Below are 23,182 nucleotides of genomic sequence, written 5' to 3'. Positions count from 1 at the left end.
ACAGCTGACACTGCTTTGGCCCAACGCTTTTTGATCACGTACCTTTTAAGTTTCGATTTGGTGACGTGTAGTTCTGTGCAAAGCGCTGATTGGATGAGCCAAGGATGCGTCAGAGTCGATGACGCTGATAGTCGATCGCTGTGGAAAGTTAAAATTGAATATTGGGATTGTGGTTTTAATAAAACAATAGTTAATGATTCCAGGTTAGGTAGTTTCACAGGTTAGATAGTTTTCGTTTTTAATGTCTTACATAAATGCTCGACAAGTTTCAAGCACGATCGGAGCCCTTAGAACCTGTAAATGCAGCGACTTCACTGCAGTTTTTCAAGCTCCTTGTGTAAAAATGCTGTTTTTAAACCATTACTTATACCCATCGTGGATTGGAGTCTTATTGGATTGTATGGCGTGGTATTTTTCAATTTGCGTATGGTTATTTTCTACCTAAATCCAGACATGTGATCTTGAATAGCCAACTCCTCAATAGGAATTGGCGTGTCCAAATCAAAATGCTTATTTTACTACTTTAGACTATAAATAAAACATCAAAAATTTTAATAAAGCCTTATATTTTAACAACATACGTATAGTAATAACAATAAATTATAATTAAGTTATACATAAGTACAGAGTAAGGAACAATCATAATTTATTTAAGCATATTTATACCACCTACTATAAAAATGTCTTATGTACACATTAAAAAAGTTTTAATTACCAAAACGTGTTCAATAAGTATGTCGACTTAACTCGCTCTCAGTCTTGGAGTCTAAAAATCTGTATTTAATTACAAAATTTCGAAGACTAGATAGTTTCCCTTTTTTATTATTGTCATTTTAAATTTTTAACCGCCTTTTTAAGACTTAGCGCATACATATAAACGTATTTTCTTAGTACTTTGTACCTTATAATAAATAAATATAAATGATAACTATGGTTGTAGTGAAATTACCATTTTAAGGTAAGTGTCCGCAGGCCCGCATCGTACGCATCGCACGCATCGTACATTCCATATGATGTCATCGGTACGCATCGCATGTAGGCATTGCCGACGAGCGATCCGTACGATGCGGATCAGTGAACGCAGTTGTATGAGTTTCTATACAAGACAAACTAAAATCCGTTGCGTGCGATGTGTTCGATGCGTGCGATGCGGGCCTGTGGACGCTTACCTTTAACGAGACCTTAGGATAAAATGGACACTGTGTAATAAATAGTCAAAAATGTCTGTGACAAAATAATTTTGACTTTAACTTTATCAATAGACTAGCATTTAGTTTTGATCTTTCAGTTTATGACTATGAGTAATAATGGTGCTCCTACACAGCCTTAAAATATTAGTAAAAATGTTCATATTTTAAGTGTGGGAGAGCCATGCTTCGGCACGAATGGACCGATTCGACCGGATTGATACCACGGCCTCACAAAAAAAAACGACCCTTGCGTTGTGTGAGCTTGGTTACCGGAGGCCCAATTCCCCAATACCCTTGCCAATCTTCCCAATCCCCGATTTCCCAACAACCCTTATTTATTCCTAACCCCCAAAAGGCCGGCAACGCACTTGTAACGCCTCTAGAGCAAGCGGCTCCGATTGCTTACCACAAGATGATCCGTCTGCTCGTCTACCGGCTTATAACATAAAAAAGAACGTTTCAAAAAATGGTTACCTAACATTTTTAAAAGGCAGTATGGAAGCACCATGACAATCATCCTATCGATAAAAAGCTGCCTTGATAGGATATTTTCAACGACTAGTCTTTTATATTGTACGTATGATATATTTACGTACAACAGTTATTTTTAAGAGTAAATTAATAGTACAAGTACCTCATCATTCAGTCACAATACTAATCGTACTTCTTTCATTTATAAACTTCATCATTGATTACTTACAATAGATATAATGAGAGCTACGGATACTGAGTTCACCAGATGGGGATAATGAAGCTTAACGTCCCATTCCTCCAATCACTGTCACTGCCAAAAACCTAAATACCAATGGCTGGACAGCTGCAAGTAGCCCATTGGACAAGATCTTAAGCTACATTAGCGGTCTCGGTGGCACGGTAACTCTCATTGGCTGATGAAAAAAACTTGTGTAAGGTCTAAAAATGTTTGTATAAGAACAATGTTCATGTATATGCGCTAGGCTTATAATATAAGAACATAAACTAATCTCATACCGTACTTTGGTAACATAGTGTCATGGCACTTTAGTCTCACAACTTAAATCATTTCGCTACATTAGTCGTCACTTTCTTCCTTTGCGTCTTCTCATCTGAAGTCTGTCTTTGGAAGAAGGCGTGGAGGCTTGACATGGAGGTTTGACCCAACTGGTTAGAGGGAGACCACTCTAGGGATATCGACTGATGTCTGCCTCCGTTTGAAGTGCCCCCAGCTGACCTCTCTGCTTCCACCTCCTCAGATTCTCCCCATTTCTCCAAAAGATGTAAAAGAAGGTCTTTTGTCCGATGCGCATTGTTCTCATCGCCTCTTCTGTAAGGCATTTGTCTACCATTCTCTGAACCATTCACTAATTTGTCTATCTTCTCTCGTCTCCTGTCGAATTCCTGGAAGAAACTGTTCCGTACGTCTACTGGTTGATCTGGTACGTCTCTACTCATGTTTGTCACTCGTTTCGGCCTGCTTGTCTTCACCCATGGCATTTTACTCGTCATTGGTTTCTCTGGCTCCCTCTCTGTTAAGAATGTCGATGATATTTTGGTCGTTGACTTCGATGTGAACAGTTTCTTTTCCTTACCTGACGCGTCGCCGTTCGTGATAGTCTTCGTATACCTTGTTTCTTTCTTAAAACCATTTGGTAGTTTCTCCTCTTTGACTGACTTTGTTTCTGTAATGTTTTTGTCTAGTTCCTTCATACTGTTGTTGTTTGCGAGATCAGTGTTCATTGTGGATAACATATACAAGTGGTCAGACAGTTTCTTTATTTCTTCTGCTAAGTTTTTCCTAACGAGAACGTCCTGTCTTTTATGCAAGAAGCAAGTGCTGTCAGAGGCTCGCCTTTCTACAGGATTATATTTGGGTGCAGATAGGAAATTGTGTTCTCTTAGTGGTGGTGGTTCCAAGTCGTCTTCATCAAACACTACATCAGGGGAGCTGCTCAGGGAACTTCTAGGGGAAGGCGAGCATCCTCCTATAGAGGACCTCTCACAATTTCCATTGGCTAGGCTGGTGATTTCATGTGCTTGGTTATCGAATACGTATGGTGAGTTAGGGTGTTCACTCCATCGCTCTACGAAGAGCCGCAGGTTGTCCTTGGCGACGTCGAGTGCGTTCTTAGGTTCAGGCACGGGAGTGCGCGGTGCGGGGTGCGGTGTGGGGAGCTGGCCGTTGTGCGCGGCGTGCGGGGGCGGCGCGCGACGCTGCAGCCACGCGTGCCGGAGGCACTCGGTGGCGCTGGGCCGCGACCTGCGACAAAGACCCTTGTTACTAGCGCCCAACACCGACACAACAGTTACAGGAGGGGATGGCGTCACTACTGGGGGCTAAGTGATGGTTGGTAGGACCCAGTTACGCCAAGGAGGATGTAAGAGGAAATGCGTGCATGTGTAGAAGGAGTATAGGAAGGATTAATAGATTAGCTTGTATGGGACAGTTTGTGCCAGATCTTGGGCCAAATTTGAAGGAAGGAACAGTTACTGGTGGTCTACTTATACATTCTAATCTACATCTACTTAACTAGTATGTACAGGTTAGAGAATTAATGTTATAGTTAGAGCATTCTTCTACTTCGTGCAAGGTTTTATGTATTGTTAGTTACTAGTGTTGGATAAAACGAGTAACAAGGGGTCTTTATCGTCAGGCTGGCATGTACACAGCTTTAGAATAACCGCGATATTGAGATCATACCGGAGTTGAAAGGTAGCGAGGATATATCAGGTTTGTCATCGGTTTAAACACGCATTTTGAACTAAGGTTCTTTAAGAAGTAGGTAGTCAAATTCTTTATTTGTACACGCTTACTTTTAGGGGGAACTTTTTGCAAAAAGTCTTTTCGTGGCCATTTTAGACTTAGGGTCTTTGGGAGGTTTTTTTAAATGAAGATTTTTTGCAAAAAGTTCATGCCTTAAAGGGCCTAATGCCCTTAAAATCACAACAAGAAGGTAGTATATCAGGCAGAACTTACTCTTTATCTTTGACCAGCAACTTCTGGATGAAGTCCTTGGCGTCTTCCGAGATCTCGTTGAAAGCTTCATCGTCGAAGTCGTATTTAGCGACTGTGACGTTAGCCATTGTCTCTATGTCTGTCTCGCCCATGAACGGTGAAAGTCCCGATAGGCTAGAAAGAGATGGATATGTTTACATATACTTAGTATGAGATACAGTATTTAGGTATTATAAAACATGATAAGCATATACCTATTATTAGCTAATTTAGGTATGTGTTATGAATAAGGACATTCAATATGACTTCTTTACTTGGAAATCTTATGCTATGAAGTTAAAAATAGAATTGATCGAATTCCTATATGAAGTATGTAGTATCACAAGTCTTTAATTCCCTGAATTGCTTACATTATTAGTTTACATGACTACAATTATTCAATTATTGAATGTAGGTAACAAAGTCCCATGTGATCTTAATCTAGATCTTATCATATCGCTTAAGATTTTTAGTCGAAAATCCGAGCAAGAGGTCTCGGTTTCACACGGTAAAAAATGGATAGACCAAACACTTAATAATATCTTCTCTCTACTCGTTCAAAGAAAAATAGCGGTAAAGACTAAGGGTCGATTTATACTAGCGCAGAGTCGAAGCGCATTGAAGCGTCTATCCAAAACTGCACACAACAAATTCAACCTTAACTTAACAGCGTAACGCACTCTCGCTCGCGACTCGCGATTCTGCGCTAGTATATATTGACCCTAAAGGCAATAATATAAAAAAATAAACTTACAGAACATAACAGATGACGCCAACCGACCACATATCGGTTCCGTAGCCAATCTGATCGAAGTTCACAACCTCTGGTGCCACGAACTCAGGGGTGCCAAACAGAACTTGGAGTTTCTTCTCCGGGTCATAGAACCTGGCCAGACCGAAGTCAATGATCTTGATGCGGTTGCCCTGCTTTGTGAGGCAGAGGATATTTTCTGGCTGGAAGGTTGAAGAAGATAGAGTTAATAAGAGTTGAACTGGAGACTGGAGAGACAGAGTGGACTATACTTTGTCTTTAATATTATTAAGAACAACGCCTGTGTAAAGGTAGGTATATCCTGTTAACAAGCCATATATATTACGGGCAATCTATCAACTATTTTCATCAACATTTGCTTACATAACTTCAGCATGTAAACAAGGCAATTGAAAACGGCAAAATAAAGCATCAAACACTCATCGAAAGGCCATAAATTACCAAAGAGTTTTTAGTCCAATATAAACTCCTTAGTGTATTTCTGCAACGTTTCCGACAGATGACAGAAATACACATTCGAAATTCAAAAGCGACATCTTCAAATAAACTGGCTTGTAATCATAAAAGTCGCGCGCTTTTTTCCGCCATTTTGATTTATTAGTTGGAACCGAACCAAAATGGCGGGACCGCAACAGCAACAGCTGAACAATGTAATCGTTTCTTTATTTACTTTATTATTTGTACAAACGGAATTACGTCTGTATTTTATTGTTGAAGTCAAGGGTGAAGCGATTTTGCATTATTTCGATATTTTTGTAGCTGATTTTGTAGTAATTACGATTTACTTAATATTTCAGATTGTTTTTCTGTCCTTCAAATAAATATTAGAGCATTTTTTTACCTTCATATCGAGATGCAGGATATTCTGCCGATGCACGAACTCAATGCCTTCGCATATCTGTCGCATGAACACAGTGCAAGCTCGCTCCGTCAGCACGAAGTCCTCATCGATGACACGCTCAAACAGCTCACCACCTGTTATGCTGGAAAGAGAAAGAAATAAGTTTTTAAATACATGACGAAACAAAAATACTTATATAAAACTAGCAAACCCGGCGAACTCCGTTTCGCCACCAATGATTTTCCCTGTTTTCCTGCTTTTCTCTTATTTTTTTCCTGAATTTTCTTTGCTATAAACCTCACGGAGCCCGAGACCTTTCTAACAAATGCAAAACCGTGGAAATCGGTTCGTGCGATCTGGAGTTATAGCATCAGGAAGGAAAACCTGACTTATTTTTATATTATAGATGATGGAGATCATTAGACCTATGAAGAAATTATTAGCAAATATAAAATTACAGGGATCGTATTTTTTATATTTGATGGGTCAACGTTTGGCCGCTATCTCGCCTGGTGGTAAGTGATGATGCGGCCTACGATGGAGCACGTCTGCCCATGAGCAACCTATTCACTCGAGCTTTGAAGACACCCAGGTTATACCCATCAGTATTAAAGTAAGTTTTTTACAAATATCACGACGTAAACAAGTCAAAAGTTTATAGAAATTAAGACTAACCAACAAAGACATTAAGCATCAAAATCCTGTGGAACAAACCACACTCCACCTACGTAATTCCAAGGCAACTTTGGAATCGGCGTGAACATAATTACGACTTTATGGATGGACAAACAAAACGCCCGGTATTACAGCTATTAGGTAGTGTTGAAAACATCGTAAAACTTTTGTTTATAGCACAGAGAATAGAGTGATGTCTGAATTCGTTTTTTTTAGTGGGAGAAAGAGAAAATCACTTGTCTGTACACATAACCAGTTAAACTTCTGTAATCTAGGTACTATGGGAACGAGCATTCAAAAATGTGGATTTTACTGTAATAAGAAAAGTAAAGAAGAAATAATTTTACATCCATTTAGTCAAGCCCTACCCTCTTAATCTTCTGCGGACTACCTAGCGGGTTACCGAAGCTTCGGTTCGGTAAGAATGGGGTTGTTTTTATTCAGTAACAGTCTGACGCTACCTCTCGCCTCATTGGATGAAATTCCCCCTCGAAAAAAAGTACTAATCTTCAACAGCAAAAACAATCTGGCATTGAAGGCGTACAGACACAACAAAACAACTAGGAAAGACTTCAAAAGAAACACGCTACTAATAGGATACCTAACTGTTTTTAAGACTAATCAAAAATACCGTCTACCGCACACAAGAGGTCAATTAGTCATTCCAAATACATCTGACTCATCTGGACCTCTCCCAATTCGCTGACACCGCGTTCCGCGTTCCGCATTGCAAAAGTTCAAAGATAGTTCTTCCAAATTAGTCCTTGATTACTTAGAATGCACATTGAGTGCACTCCATGTATAGAGACTGCATGTTTATGCACTATCAATACAAAGTGCATGTTATCACAAGGCCGGAATGACCGCCAAGGTACAGAATTCGAGCTATGTATGACTCAGCATTGATTGCAAATGAAACACGATTGGGAAAAATGTTTAGTACAAAACTTTGCACGTTTCCTCAAGCTCAAAAGAGTGGACAAAAGCGTTCGTGACTAGAATATTTAGTTTTTGTTCGTAATGCTATTTGTTCCATGTAATCGGGTGGTCTCAAATACCGTCATCTAGTGGCATGTGTTCAGAAAATGTGCGTCCATTTTGTAATTTAATCATCAAAGAAGACTCAACAGTGTTGATGTTCCGTAACGACCAAAAATACAAAGTGAGATAATGAGACAAACTAACTATAGTACGTACTACAGATAAACAAACATACAATTCTAACGCGTAGGTAGGTATTTACCAAAAACTGTCTCACCAAAACAGATGTTACTACGAAAATACGTTGTTTTTTTATTATTTTGAGAAGCTATACCGATTGCTCGGCTGAGCCGTGCTTTGGGCAAGGTTGCCAAAAAAATAAGATGATCGAAATTAGCATCGACGTGTGCGTTGGCGCCAAAATAAACTCAAATAGAGGCGTTGAAGGTTGATGTCAGGCCGTTTATTTCGTGTTTATCGACGGACTGGATTTAAATTGTTATACGTTACTGAGGAGGATAGATTATGGAGATTATGGGGATATTTATACCCCAATCATCGAATTAAAACAAGATTTTATCGAGAAAAGTCTCAAAAGCCGGCAATGTCAAGCTGGCGGTCATCAACACTGGTCAAAGACAATCGTTATCTCTTTTTTCGAGACATTACTGAATCCCAAAACATTTCGAACTGAGAACGACCATTAAATCGTCCTAAGCTGCCTTAATGCATTCTGGAAACGGCATTCTTGAACCGAAAACCAGTCTGTAATCTTCTTTTACCAAGTTTTTACTTTAAAATGGTGTTCCAAGATCCGTGTGTGTCGGTCACGACTATTTCGACCACATCCTTAGTATGCACGTGTAGGAACACGTTTAATGGTGCTTTTGTAATGTGTTGGAAAGGCTGGTCGACTGGTGAGTGGCGAGTGGCTAACTGTTCTTAATTTTAGTAGGTACCTACAGTCTCTTTGTGTGCGATGTAAGGACACGGCCCAATTTTTTGCAAATGTTTTATTACGAGGACCAAGGTTAATGTAGTCATGTCTTTAAAACTAATATCGTTTAAAGCTATATAGATATTTAATCTATTTAAAGATCAAAATCAATCCGGAACTGCGGACTACCTCTTATTTTACGCGGGTTTACTCGCTCTGGCTCGAAAAGCAGGAGTAGGAACAAAAAAGCAGGACTTCGAATAGTCGTGTTACGAAGTACAAAAAAACATACCGGCCCGGCCGAATTGAAAACCTCCTCTTTTTTGGGAAGTCGGTTAAAAATACAGCTAGCGATAGTACCAGTTTTATTTGTTACCGCAACAAGATGAAACAATGATCGTAAATGCGGACGGAGCAATAACATCAATCTCCTTGGAAGCGTTTACTAAAACTTCAACTTGGCATACTTTCCATAAATTTTCCAACTAATTGGTTCATGTGTCGACCGTGTACGATGAAATTTTATTGAGAAAAGGTGACCTTACCACATGTAAAATAAAAGCGTCTTTGCATTAATGGATTGCCTTACAAAGATGCAACAAAACATTTGTTTTCCAATCTCAATAGACAAAGTTTCGTTCTATCTAAGGCCGTAGGTTTTATTGATTAACTAATAGAATTACTTGAAATAACGTTTTATTTTTAATTTCATATCAAAGCCTATTTATTTATTTTCATTTCATTCGTTCATTTTTGTTCACAAAAGTTCGCAATAAATAGAATTGTTGTTTGCAATCTGCGAAGTTTCGGACGAAACTTCGTTTTTCGTTGAATTAGAGTAGGCCCCCAGGTTTCACACAGTTTTCAAAACAATATATAAGATGGATATAAAGCATGCAAGAACACACGTGTTGCTGAATGGAGCCAACGTAAATAGTGTCAGGAATTTAACAGATATTTGGCGGGTTTAAGACTAGAATGAAGATTTAGGAGTAAGTACCTATCGGTTCTTGATAAAGATAGATGAGTGAGATTTTCCCATTCATTATTCTTCTCCTTCTCATTTATATGGGCTATAGATGTCTAAAATGGAAATAAAGGAAAGCAAATAAGGAATTGCAATTTTTTTAAGGGGTTAGAATCATCCAATGTCTTCTGTCGACATGGGCGAGGCTTGAGGAAGTGTCAGACTCTTACTGACTAAAAACCACCCCGTTCCTACTCCTGCTTTTCGAGCCGGAGCCCCGGTAAATCCGCTTGGTAGTCCGCAGCTCCGGAGTTTAATAGATACTTAATACACATATTTATGTATACAGGTGGTCTTTATGTCACATTCTCATTTGGTCGACCTTTGTGTGATGCAAAATGAGGAAGTAGGCATTAACTACAGCTTTGTAAATATCACACGTAATTTGGGTTATTTTAAAAATATTTTGATGAATTTTACTTTATTTTTTTTATGGTATAAGCCGGTAAACGAGCAGACGGATCACCTGAAGCAATAGCCGCTGCCTATGGATAACCGAAACACCGAAACTGAATCGTACAAGTGCTTCTTGTTCCAAATCGTAAGAACTGAGTAAATACTAAAGGAACGTAATTTCCTACCAAGACAAATGAGTAGAGACATACATTATTATGTTCCAAATGTCACGATTTCTGTACTTAGCAGTATACTAGTCGTAAAAGACGGACTTTATAGCATTTTTACTGTATTTTTTGATAATCTGGCAAGATAAAAGGTAAACTACAGATAAAAGGTACATCGTAAAGGACGTAAATATTTATCTCCACGCGTCTGGCTGGCAAAACTGTTTCCTTGACCCATTCCCCACGCATTCCAGACTCGTTAGTAATTTTTTTGTTGTTCATACGACCCTGACTCCACTATTCGCAATACACGGAACATCATCGAATTTTTCCATTTACCAATACTTACGTTGTTATGTTTACTTCTCACGTTTAACGTCGCGTCATTCATATTATGTAGGCTATTTAAATTTAGAATATTTGAATGAGGAAAACGTCAACAGCTGATTCTGGCCAGTATTTTTCGCTTTTCGGGCGTGACGTCATGGATATAGGGTTGTGACGACACCTGACAAGTGACAAATGACAGAAGTCGCACATAGACTATCGACGAGTAAATCAATGGATGACGTCATAAATATCCTGCATCGCACATGTGAAGTTTACATGGATAGAAAATCCCAACAAACAACAGTTGGGCAGAAAGCCCGCCAGGCATGATCACCTCACCTGATCGGAGGATCCTTTCTTTTCTTAGGGAACTTTACTCTCAGTTCCCTAAAGGGTTATAGTTTTCGAGTTTATTAGTCGTATCTTGAAGAGTTTTGACGTCAGACGTATCGGTGTTCATTAATCGGATATGTAAACAGTTTAAGAGCTGCTGGCTACATAAACAATATTGTATGAAAGTTAGTTTTTGCCGTACCTACGTCATTATGAGCCAACTAATGTATTTTATAGACAAACTTAACGGCTTTAGATGACGATCAATCAATGTCATAATACCGATAGCTATGTTTACATTCTAGTTTCGTGTTGTCTACGAGAAAAGGATATCAGAAAGTTATGCAAAGTTACTTTCTCATGAGTTGTTAATGTGATCGGTAATTCGATATTTGTTTTAACATTAAATTTATTGGTTATTCTACCATTTTCTAGTTTGACGTTTCTTGTTTTTAATTACCGTGGCCATTTTTATTTTGACTTAAAACACGTTATAGCTACAAAATCTATACTAATATTATAAAGCTGAAGAATTTGTTTGTTTGTTTGTTTGTTTGAACGCGCTAATCTCCAGTACTACTGGTCCGATTTGAATAATTCGTTTTGTGTTGAATAGCGCATTTATCGAGGAAGGCTATAGGCTATAAAACATCACGCTATGACTAATAGGAATAAGTAGAGCGGGTGAAACCGTGCGGAAAAAGCTAGTCGCTAATAGTTGTTACAGGTCGCATTGATGTCTGAATTTATATCTTTGATTTGTTTCATATTTTAATACGTTTAGGCCAAAATATATTATAAGGTGTCCGTTATAAGGTTGAGATCTGCTTGAATGGGAAATTTTTAGTATTACATGGTCAACTTTAGTTGAAGAAATTTTTTTTTGTTTGTGATACGATTCAGAAATAAGATCAGTATTTGCAGATGTCTCAGTGGGCCTTGGCTCAACAGTTTTACATAAGGAGTCAGCCAAAAGTCATAAGATTACAAAAATAAAATAAAAATGTTATTTAAGTGTTGCCTCGACTTATTGTTAATCATTTTCTGTGAACGCATACACTTGACATAGGGTTGCCAACTTTTATATTTATAAATAAAAAAGGTATTTGTGTGTGGACCAAATTAATCTTATGTAATTAGTAGGTATGTATGTCTATAGTTTGTTAGATCACGAGTAAGATGTGAAGATAGATGAATATTTGGCAAACGTACTAAAGAGACAGGAAGACTGGGTAAGGCATGTAATAGACATGTCAACACTAGGGGACGACGACCGATTTGCTGGTTGGCTGATTGACTATTTTAGGGTTGTAGTGAAAAAAGACAAAAATGTAACCGATAAACCGATTAAACGTGGCTTTAAAAAGACGCAATCGTTAAGACAGATCTCTATAAAACTATTAACTATAGCTGATTATAAATAGATACAGAAAACAGCAAAATTAACTTAATAAAAAAATTACATAACCTCAAAACCTTGACAATATAACCAAAAAATATCCAATCCTTGTTTAAAATGAGAAGAAAATGGCGAATTATTAATTGAAAAGCAAGCAACCCTGTTACGGTTTGATAGAATGGCGTCGCGTGGCCGTGCGCCAAGTATGCGCCGTAACATCTGACGCTGTTTGACGCCACGACTCATTCTGTATCTGTGGAGTAGCCGTCGCCATTTACGGGTTACACTTTGGCGCGCTTTTATATCAGGATATGCGTCATAGAGGAAGACAAAGACGGGTATTCAAGATAAGTTAATTGGAGGGTTCGGATTCGAAATTCAAGATAGAGAGGCCATTTAAACTGGTTGAGTGTTTAATCCTTTTTTTTATTGATTCCTTTTTTGAATTTTTGTTTTTATTTATGAGGTGGTTTGTTTAGTATTCTATTTGGAAACTAAGATTTGTTTTTTTTTTATGGGATAGGTGGCAAACGAGCAGACGAGGTACCTGATGGTTAGCGATCAGCGCTGCCCATGGACACCCGCAACACCAGAGGAGTTACAGGTGCGTTGGGAGATATTTAAAAATGAATGCGCTCTTTTCCTGAAGGTTTGAAGATTTAGTTTCACAACCTGATTTATTATTAAATAGTTTTATTATTAAATTTATTGAAAACTAAATTAAAGCATAATAATAAGTTACCTATGTAGATAATAGATATCGTTTTTTCTTGCGTGCGTGAAAATTACTCCACAATATTTAAAACTTAGGCATTTAAAAAAAACACGGTTGGTGACTAACGCCTGGCGCAGCAATACCAGTGTCCACATTGACCGCAGAACAGCACATAAGATAATAAAACCGTCTCGTATTTACTTAACTGTACATTTGTGTTACTTTCCAATAGCAAAGCAATACACAGTTTCTTCTGACTCATCGCAGTCATCACTTGTCTGTCTGACTTTCACCTTTTTGACATGTCACTGATCTGTTTTACGTGTATGCACATAAAAAGGTTATGCACACATAAACACAAATGTCTATCTCGAACGAAAGCATTTGACATATGTTTTCCTGTTATTTACGCTTGTGATTTCACTTTGGAAGCTGTTTTTGGAGCGCCGCAGCAATTTACAGCATCAAATGATCAATTAGGAAACTATGTATCTATGCACTTAGTCATTATGATCTATTAAAATAACATCAAAATTGAATAATGATGACCATTTAAGTAGCCAATGAGGTGGATCAAAGTACTTAAGGGTTGCCAGATGACCGGGATTTTCGGGATTGTCCCGGAATATTTTGTGCTGTGCTGAACGTCACGCCTTTTATCCCCGAAGGGGTAGGCAGAGGTGCACATTACGGTACGTAATGCGGCTATACAATGTACACCCACTTTTCAAAATTTGTGTTATAAGTCCCATGTAATAGGGGGTGAGCCTATTGCCATATAGCTAGGTACCTACTTAATTCCTACTTTTACATACAGTTTAGTCTCGGATGGGACACTAAAGCTCAGATTACATTCTCGGCTTTAGAAATGTCTAGGAAATGATCTGTTTGGATCTGGCAACCCTTTCTTATTTTGAGGGGAGAAAATCATCCAATGACTTCTTCCGCCTTGGGCGAGGTGAGAGGGAGTGTCAGATTCTTACTGACTAAAAACCACCCCGTTCCTTCTCCTGCTTTTCGAGTCGGAGCCCCGGTAAACCCGCTAGGTAGTCCGCAGCTCCGGAATCTGGCAACCCTAATTAAGTATTTCAATGACGTCATAGTATAAGAGTGAAAATTCCATAATGAATGTGCAATGGGCGGCGTTGCACCTGTCGACACATGCGAACTGTCAACGACTGACCTAATTACACCTGGATTATTCACAATTACTAATTATAGATTCCATCCAGTGTAGAAGGAAAGACCGCCATTAAAACCCCAATTATAGGCGATGACGGCCAAAACATGAGCGAAGTTTAAAGACCTATTTACTTTTTTATGTTGTTTACTAGCGACCCGCCTTAGCTTCGTATGGGTGCAATATTATGCATGTATTATGCTTATAAACCATTCTCTTGAATCACTCTATCTATCAAAAAAACCGCATCAAAATCCGTTACGCGGTTTTAAAGATTTATGCATGTAAAAGGACATAGGGACAGAGAAAGCGGCTTTGTTTTATAATATGTAGTGATGAAATATCCGATGACACTAGGGTAAAGTTTACACTGAATTCGTCTGTAGGTATAAAATTTTGCCAAAAGATGAGTGCATATTTTTGGGTACATTAGCGAACCCTTCAAAAAATGCATAAAACAAAGAGACTGCGAACAGATGTTTACAAATTGACGTGTCGGGAAATTATGAAAAAATGAGAGATTGTATGGCAAGAAATATTGCAGAGTACAGTACCTACAGCTTTTTTTTTAAGGTAGGAAAATCATCCAATGACTTCTCTTGCTTTGGGCGAGGCGAGAGGGAGTGTCAGACTCTTACTGACTAAAAACCACCCCGTTCTTACTCCTGCTTTTCGCCGGTAAACCCGCTAGGTAGTCCGCAGCTCCAGATAAAGTACCTACAGTCACAGTGATAAATGAAAACAAATGGCCTAGAATTCCGGCATGTCAAAAGTACAAACGTCCTTAACCTACATCGCTGGGTGTAAGAGTAAGACATAACCTGATATTGTCCAGCTTTTGCAACAGTGACTCATGCATGGAGCACGAAGCTACTGTTTGAATGAACGCAAATCGAAATGCACCGAGAATGTTTGTGCAAATGAATCTCCACCTACATATTTGTAATGATAAATATCCATCACAAAAATAAATTCCTGAAGCGAGCCATTGGACGGCGAACGATACAAATAAATTGATGACGGAAACTATGAAACACTGGCTCCATCTGTATAGTTTTTCCGCAAATTCTTGTCGTGTGACTGTGTACTTTGATTCTCTGATTAGTTAGCTATTTTCGTTATGCATTAATTTAAAAGAAAGGTCGTTGAATAAAATTAAATATGTACACACGCATGTTAGATCCCACGTTTTGAAGCTGCCGTGGGTAGATTTCTTGGCATTGTTCACTTTCAAATCAGCTACGTTATTAAAAGTAATTGAATATGAAAATTGTTTCATATCCGCTTAACACTTATAGCCTTTGTATTTGTATCATGCTTCTAGCAATCGAGATTTTACAGCTATTTGTATATACAGAAGTGTCTCTTGGACATTCTTGTTTTATCATGTGTTGGAGTGCATCAAGTGCATTGGTACTTACAGTTCGAGCACCACACACATGTATTTCCCCCATTCGTAGGCGTCATACAGCTGTATGAGCCTCGGGTGCCGCAGTCTCCTCATCACATCCACTTCACGCTCCACGTTCCTTCTCTCATCTCTTCTGCTGACGGAGACAAGTTTGGCAGCAAGCTCCAGTCCTGTGCTTCTCTCGCGGCAGAGGTATACTGTTCCGAATTTGCCCCTGAAAAGAAGAAAAATGGGTGAACATTAAAATAGAAGAATACATATGTAAGAAAATTTATAATCAAAATTTAAGGAGTGCAAAATACAAAATAAGTAGAGTCTGGAAAAGATAGTATAATGGGCTTACAGATTGCAGAAATTATAGATTTTGTCTCGTAACATTTATACAGGTATTTTTGAAATAAAGAAACAAATAATAGTTTGTCAGTCTGTACGTCAATGAAGCTAGGTGCTCGTTCTAAAGTGTAGCTTCGAATGAAGAAGACCGAGCAAGAAACTCCATTCGTAATAACTGAATAGGTGATTTTAACCATTCGCAAAAAGGCACGATTCTATTCATAATAAATGATATAAAAAGAAAACAATAAGTCAAAATGAATCTTGAAATCAAAATAAATGGGATTAAACACAAAGAATCTTCCACAGATCCGTAAAGAAGATTTATGAAAGAAATGATATCCACAAAGTGCTTCTAATAGATTTGAATGTAGGGAAATAAATTATGTACAGAATGTAGTCATCGGCATTTCTTTTGACAAAGGAAACCATAACAGATACCCTTTCATATGAAGAAATGTTGTGTAACTAACGTCGTCTATCAATATCTTGTGAATTCAGGTAGAAAAGAGACAGTCGGGTTATCACGACTCTTTTTTCTTAAGAAGTACGAAGAGGTGCCCATGTTAAATATGTTACTTGGTTTTTAAAGGTAAGCGTCCACAGGCCCGCATCGTACGTATTCTGTATGACGTCGTCAGTACGCATCGCATGTAGGCATTGCTGATTATGCGGTGCATACGATGTGTACTTATCAGTGGACGCAGAGAGTTCATATACAAGACAAACTAAAATCCGTTGCGTGCGATGCGTACGATGTGGGCCTGTGGACGCGTACCATATCAGTTCGATAATTTATTATGTATTGAGTTCTTAGTAAAAATTAAAATAGGTCAAACTATTTTCAAAAATTGAATAAATTAGTTTTCTTTTCATTAGATAGCTTACAACCTTCTTCGAATTAAATACGCGTGTCTTTCTAATTATGTTCCAATTTCAAAGTTCTTACAGACAAAATGTTGTTTTAATTATAGGGCAATTACGCATGGTAGCTACTGGCATTGTCTTGTAATAAATGTGCCATGCTCCAAAATAACAAGGTATTTAAATTATTAGAGGATAATTTCTGAGAAAATTACAGCCATTGGACACTTGGTCTATTTACGATGTAGATTTACGATTAACATTGAATAGATAGAACATTAGTTCACGGTAGTAAATTAGTTTTAAGAGCTAGTGTGTTTTCTAAAGCTTTACTGATTTACTGATCACTAATGGATAATTCCAAACTAATTAAAAAATTAAGAGCCTTTTTAGATTACAAATCAGAAATTTTATGCAACGCAACGCCTTTTATCCCCGAAGGGGCAGGCAGAGGTGCACATTATGGCACGTAATGCTACTGTACAATGTAATAGGGGTGAGCTATAGCCATATACTGGGCACCATTCCAGACTCCGCGCTACCTCTAAGGAATTTTCGAAAAACCGAAAAAATCTTTGTCCGACATGGGAATCGAACCCGAGACCCCTTGCAGTCGCACTTGTGACCACTCGACCAACGAGGCAGTCTTGCTGTCAGACAGAAATTTAACTACACCGGTATAAAGAAGTGAGTTACCGAAAAATAAATAAAATATTCGATAACTGGATATTACTCTTTAAAAAACTGTTTTTCTACAGTACAAGTGCTCGAAAGCACTTCTCAAACAAGCCAATTGTGTCATGAAGTCCGATTATCTTCAAGCGATAATTCAAGACGAACTCAAATTAGATTTGTAAACAAATTAGGATAACACTTGAGAAAACCATTGTTATTTACATGTACTTTCTACTTACCAACATTTGAATTGACATATCTGTTACAATAGCGATAGCTTATCGTGTTAATCAGTGTTTAAACACTCGACGTGTGTTAAACAAACACTTACTGCAAGTAAAAGTGTAATGGCGGACTCACCTGCCGATCTCAGAGAGCATTTCATAAAATTCATTGACATCTGTACTCCTTTTGATGCTGACATCTCGACAGGGAAAAGGTGGTTCGATTTCTGTGGACGAAACATATTGATATTGTTAGTTTATTGGTTTAATTTTACGTGTTTTTGTGTACAAAAGGCAAATATGCTAAGGGAGTTCCTTAGGGACGATATTGGGGCCAATTTAGTTTTAAGCCAAGATTGAATGAAAATGCCTTGTTTGGAGGTGCTGTAGTTGGGTTGTATCCTACGTCAAAAATAAATTATTTTCAATACAATAAAATATCCCAAAACGATCGTACTTTCATTCTAAATTTTTAATTTTTTCTAGCAATTTTTTAACAAATAAGTATGCTATTTGACGCAAATATTTGGTAACGTCATAAGTTGCGATCTCCTATAAAATTCATAAAAAAGTATCGTTTTTGACATTTCAATAAAAGTATTGAATTTGACTAGTTGGAAACTATTGCATTGTGTGATGATTGGTCATTTAAGTTTAGCAGGTATTCTATTCCAAAAGGTTCAAGATATCTGTCAGACTTAGACTAGGCCCTCGTAAAGATTATTGCAACTACTGCTCTATCACCTTATTGAACCTGATTGTCACGGACGATTACTGATACTAATCGCAATCTAGATTACTAATCTCATAGTGTAATACTAGTGACATGACTTCACGTGGTCCACTGACCTTTTTAACTTGTTATCTTAATTACACACGTGGCTTATCACACGTCGACGTCAACGTCATTATGTCGAAGTCACCTTTAGATGGATGATAGATATAATAGTATAGCTTTGTATGCCGGTGGTCAATCACAGATGCGATTGCTTTATCGTAGTAGTTTTTTTTTAAGGGTGGAAAATCATCCTATGAGTTCTCTCATCTAGGGTGAGGGAGTGGCAAACTCTTACTGACGCAAAACCACCACGTTCCTTCTCCTGCTTTGAACCGAAGCCGGTAACGTGTTACGTTATTCGCAGCTCCGGATTAGCAGTAGTTAATCTGTTTAATTTGCGCCAGATAGTTATTTGGTTTTTTTTTGTATCGGGCGGCAAATGAGTAAACGGATCACCTGATGTAAAGCAATCGGCGTACCCATAGACATTCGTAACATCAGAGGACTTTCCAAGTGCATGTCCGGTATTTCGGGTAGGTATATCGAAATTTTTATTAGTAATACAAAATTATTTTATCCGGTGTTTAAAGTTTGGGTCTTTCCTTATTACAACAGCTACGATGATGTAAAGTACCTATAGGTAAATGTTATAATTGTATAGGATTAAGATTTTCGTATTTTCCTTCCGATTTTTGCATAATTTGCCACTGTGGTTTTTCTTGATAGGCATGCAATGGCATTTGTGAGTCCACTTTATTTAATCAATGACGAATGATGATGACGTTTGAAAGGAAAGTGTCTCAAAATATGGGGTTTTCACGACAAAGGTCATTTGGGAAAAAATACCTTAAATACGACAATTGAAATATTTTATTGAAATAGCACTACCTACTGTTATATTCGTCATTAACAAGATCTAAATGGCAATAGTGGTAAAACTAAGTATTGACCAATGACCAATTAAAATGAAACCACATTCGAACGTTATGAAATTACGAGAATACAAGCGTTTGTGATAATTTTCCGTTGTTATTGTAACTATACGTACTTTCTGATATGGTACCCAGTATCTAATTAAAGTGATTAGACATCGTACTGCCGGTTGATAACGCGATAAAAAATGCACCGTAGTCCGCACGAAATGTATGAGCTATCGTTTTGACAAGGCGGATATTTGTAACTACTATAATATTATTATGCTTCAAGGTTTCTTCATTATTATATCTCAGATTATTTATGTATTTCTTTCTACCAAACGTGTACAAAAGTCCGACTAGGCTTCTCCTACGTTAGAGCGTTTACCATAAAAATACGGATATGTGCTATGGATGCGTGCTATGTATGTGTGCTATGGATGGCTTCCCTACTATTGAGCTCAAAACTGCTCGAGCTGCGCATCTTCCTCGCACAGCTACTTCGCAGCGGCGCATCTTCATAGCACATCTTACTCGCACTGCTACATAGCTTAGTATCAGTGGAAACAATCACATAGTTTCGCAGCTTATCTCTTGTATCTTCGTATCATAGCTACATAGCACATTTCTGTTTTATGGCACACTAATTTTCAATTACATTAACACCGTGATGTTCTTCTACTATTTAAACTTAGACTGTAGAAACAGATGTGTCGCAAGTATTCAGGTGTTTTGTATTCCTAAAAGGCTAGAACTACACTCGTCACTATGTTAGTCACGTCAGTGAATATTTTACATGGAGAAACGGGATCCTAGCCTTCCCGTCTTGTTCACTACACTTTTATACGTTGTTGTAAGCTAAAACTATGTTCTTTTGGCCAAATGTGTAAAAGTTAAAGTCAAAATTATTTATTTCAAAGGCAGTTTTGAACGTCAAAGCAAATATAATAATATTAACAATGTCTGTCTGTCGGTCAGTCCTCAAGTGATCATGTAAAACACTAAGGCAATTGTATGAACCTTTCTTTTTGAAGTACCTATCAAAGCTATAAGATACTTATACTTAGGTATTACCTAAATTACTTAAGTAAATCTTTTTGGGACAGCAAAATACCTCAGCTGTAAGTAGGAAACAAATATTTCATCACATCAGCGAGATCACAGGTCCAATAAACCAGTAAATTACTCCGCAAATTGAGTGTGACAACACATCACCGCAAGCACGATGTAAATTGCTCCATCTAGCCAATACATTAGAGACGAAAATAGAACAAACGAATCTACACTCATTTATCACCATAATTAAACACGTTTCTCGATACTTCTATAGCGATAGTATAAAAAAAAAACAAATAATATAATGAAGACTGCACCCGCTTGCGTCATTGCATCATTTTGGCACGACATCAAGGAGTAAAAAACGTGTCGACCAAGTCCACTCGCAATTTTTGGAGTGTCTATCCATTGTTTAGTCTCAACGCACCGACCGACATGTGTTCAACGTTTAGCTGTAGCTTGTTTACATATTTATGTATCCGGCATGTTCAGGCTCGTTTTAGTTAATTTTCAATGCTAATCGACCTAATTTCGTATGTTAATTTCGTTATTTAGTTAGGTTTACGGAGGCTGTTTAGTTAGGCGGTTCCAATTTATAGTTTTACTGCCAATTAACAAGTTTAAATTGTGAGTTACAGTTCAAACATTAATTGTGGTAATTTAAACAGAGATAGCTACCTAAATTACGTGGTTTAAAGTGTTGATTAATCTTATCGTATTGATTTTTTGATACGCAGTTCACTGAAATTGGACAAAAGCGATTACAAATGTTAGGTACTAATTATTATCTGAAAAAATGGTGTTAATTGATTTTCCCTGTGCACCGATTAGCAGTTGCACTCTGATCGATCCTGAATCCGGCCCTGTAGTAATATTAATAGTAGGCACACAATAGTACTAATTTAATTTAACCTTAGTCCGTTGGACAGTGCACGAGTTGAATGTACTGTGAGCGCCTTTGATGCGTTCGTCCACCTTTACCACGAGAAGTTGATTACTCATCGATTTTATATAGTCAGATCTTAGTTACATCATTAGTACGACTCAGATCTGTTTCTATAGTAAATAAGAAACACGAATTGAGCGTGTTTTTCGTAGTTTTTTAAGCTAATGACTCCCATAAAAGTCGGCTGATGTTTTATGGGTTTACCATATTTTAGAATGCTTTTTTGGTAAGGTAACATAATAAAATTCTATTGTTTTTGTTTATGTTTGGCTTCCTAATTTAGCGTTTGGAGATTTATACGGTCAGATACCTGGATTGTTCGTTTTAAAATTTTATTATGGTCATAATATAAAAATATTGTAAGTGTTTTTTGTAGTCAAGTGTGAATTTTTTGTTCTGTTCGTGAGTAATGAGTTAATGTACGTAACTAATCTTTTGATTTCCTACGTGGCTATTTGAATAATCGTTATGTTAGTCACACTTCACACTTACTAACTCATTCATAGCTCATACTTCTTCTAATTCTTCTGACAATAATTTTATTGTAGTATATAGGTATGACTTGACTAAGCATTGACACTATGACAGTAGAATGGACCAACGAAATCATCAGAATCACGTGCTTTTGGGTTCAAGAGGCCACCCAACGTCACCCCAGCGTGAAGTCTAGAGGATTTCCGGAGCTGCGGACTGCCTAGCGGGTTACCAGTGCTCCGGTTCGAAAAGCAAGAGTAGGAACGAGGTGGTCTTTAGTCAGTAATAGTCTGATACTGCCTCTCGCCTCACAAAGGTCCCGCCTTTGGTTGAGAAGGTTGGAGGAAGGGTTGAGAAGTCATTGGATTTTTCCTCCCTCAAAAAAAGCATCGTGATTTTGTCTATCAATCATCAAAATCGTGGATAATATTAATACATATAATTACGCTTATCAAATGAAATTGATTTGATGGCAATTTTAGTAGAACTAGTTAGGACCTGTTCAAAAAACTGAAGTGTTGATGTTCTTGTCTACCTGATAAGGTAACCTAGATAACTTTTCTTTAGTCGGACAAAAAGAACAACGTAGGTATTACCTCTTTCATAAGACTCTTATTACTCGAGCCGGGGTCCCGGTAATCCGCTAGGAACCGGAGCTCTTTAATATATTTTTAATGCAACGTTTTAAAAAGAAAGATAATGGAAATCAATGAATTAGGTAAACTTTACTCTCTCTCTACCTAAAGACAAAAGTAAAATTACTATCAGATATTAATTGATAGATTGATTGAAAACTCTTTATTGTACATCATATAAAAATACAAAGGACAAACATAAAAAAATAAAATAATAGTAGGTACAAAAGTATCTAATCATGATATTTTCTATAAGAATTGAGCCACATTTGAGACGGGATATTTACCATGTTTATTTATTTCGTTGAGTTTCCAATATTTCGGCACTGTTGCACAGCGCCATTAGACTAATAAATTCAACTAGTAATTTTAAAAACGCAAAACACTAATGTTATTGCGTCGTATGATGATTTTTAAAAATAGCATAGTTATGAATGGGAGCGGGCGCGGACGGGCAAAGATCTGATGACCTTCTGTCTAACAGCATCCCAGGGGATACTTGGCTGCGAAACGGCACGTGTTTCTATTTTATTGTTAGCATGTTTTTAACTAGCTCATATTCTATACAAATCTACCTAAATACTCGTATTGTTGTTCTTACCCCAAGTACTCGAAATAATTTTGCGTTCAATTTGTTTATGAGCTCTATTTAAAAACGGATTTAGGTAGGGTAGGGTAGGTAAAGTTAAATACTAAATACTAGGATTTTCTCCTGTGTCGTGAGTGCGTTTACAAACAAATCAGTTCATGCACATGGAGTTACTCCGTGCGGGAATCGAACCCGCTACCACTACACGTTAATTTTCCTAAAGTTGCTGCCAACTTTTAAACACATGATTTACGCGAAAAAAGGGAGTTGATTATTTGAACTTTTGTGATTTCTGTAATGAAATACAAAATTGGGTGATTTTTATTTTTTGCTTACACATGTTAGTCTTCCGTAGCCCGGGGGCCCTGT

The 23,182-nt window shown here is 37.6% G+C and overlaps 1 protein-coding gene across 2 annotated transcripts in view; it reads right to left on the bottom strand.

Annotated features, from left to right (window-relative positions):
- Positions 1–549: 549 nt before the first annotated feature.
- LOC118270968 (maternal embryonic leucine zipper kinase) overlaps positions 550–23,182 on the bottom strand; it is a 41,014-nt gene continuing 18,381 nt past the window's right edge. For both annotated transcript variants that reach the window (XM_035586820.2, XM_035586819.2), the window contains exons 3-8: positions 17,558–17,648; positions 15,336–15,539; positions 5,775–5,916; positions 4,916–5,115; positions 4,144–4,296; positions 550–3,426 (exon numbers count right to left, since the gene is read on the bottom strand). In XM_035586820.2, coding sequence (XP_035442713.2) covers positions 2,229–3,426; positions 4,144–4,296; positions 4,916–5,115; positions 5,775–5,916; positions 15,336–15,539; positions 17,558–17,648 — 1,988 coding nt within the window. In that variant the 3' untranslated portion in view covers positions 550–2,228. The remainder of the gene's footprint in view (positions 3,427–4,143; positions 4,297–4,915; positions 5,116–5,774; positions 5,917–15,335; positions 15,540–17,557; positions 17,649–23,182) is intronic.

This window comes from Spodoptera frugiperda, chromosome 9, assembly GCF_023101765.2.
Source record: "Spodoptera frugiperda isolate SF20-4 chromosome 9, AGI-APGP_CSIRO_Sfru_2.0, whole genome shotgun sequence".
Lineage (NCBI taxonomy): Eukaryota > Metazoa > Arthropoda > Insecta > Lepidoptera > Noctuidae > Spodoptera > Spodoptera frugiperda.
Note: the sequence above shows the minus strand (reverse complement) of the source record. Positions and strands in the feature narration are given on the sequence as shown.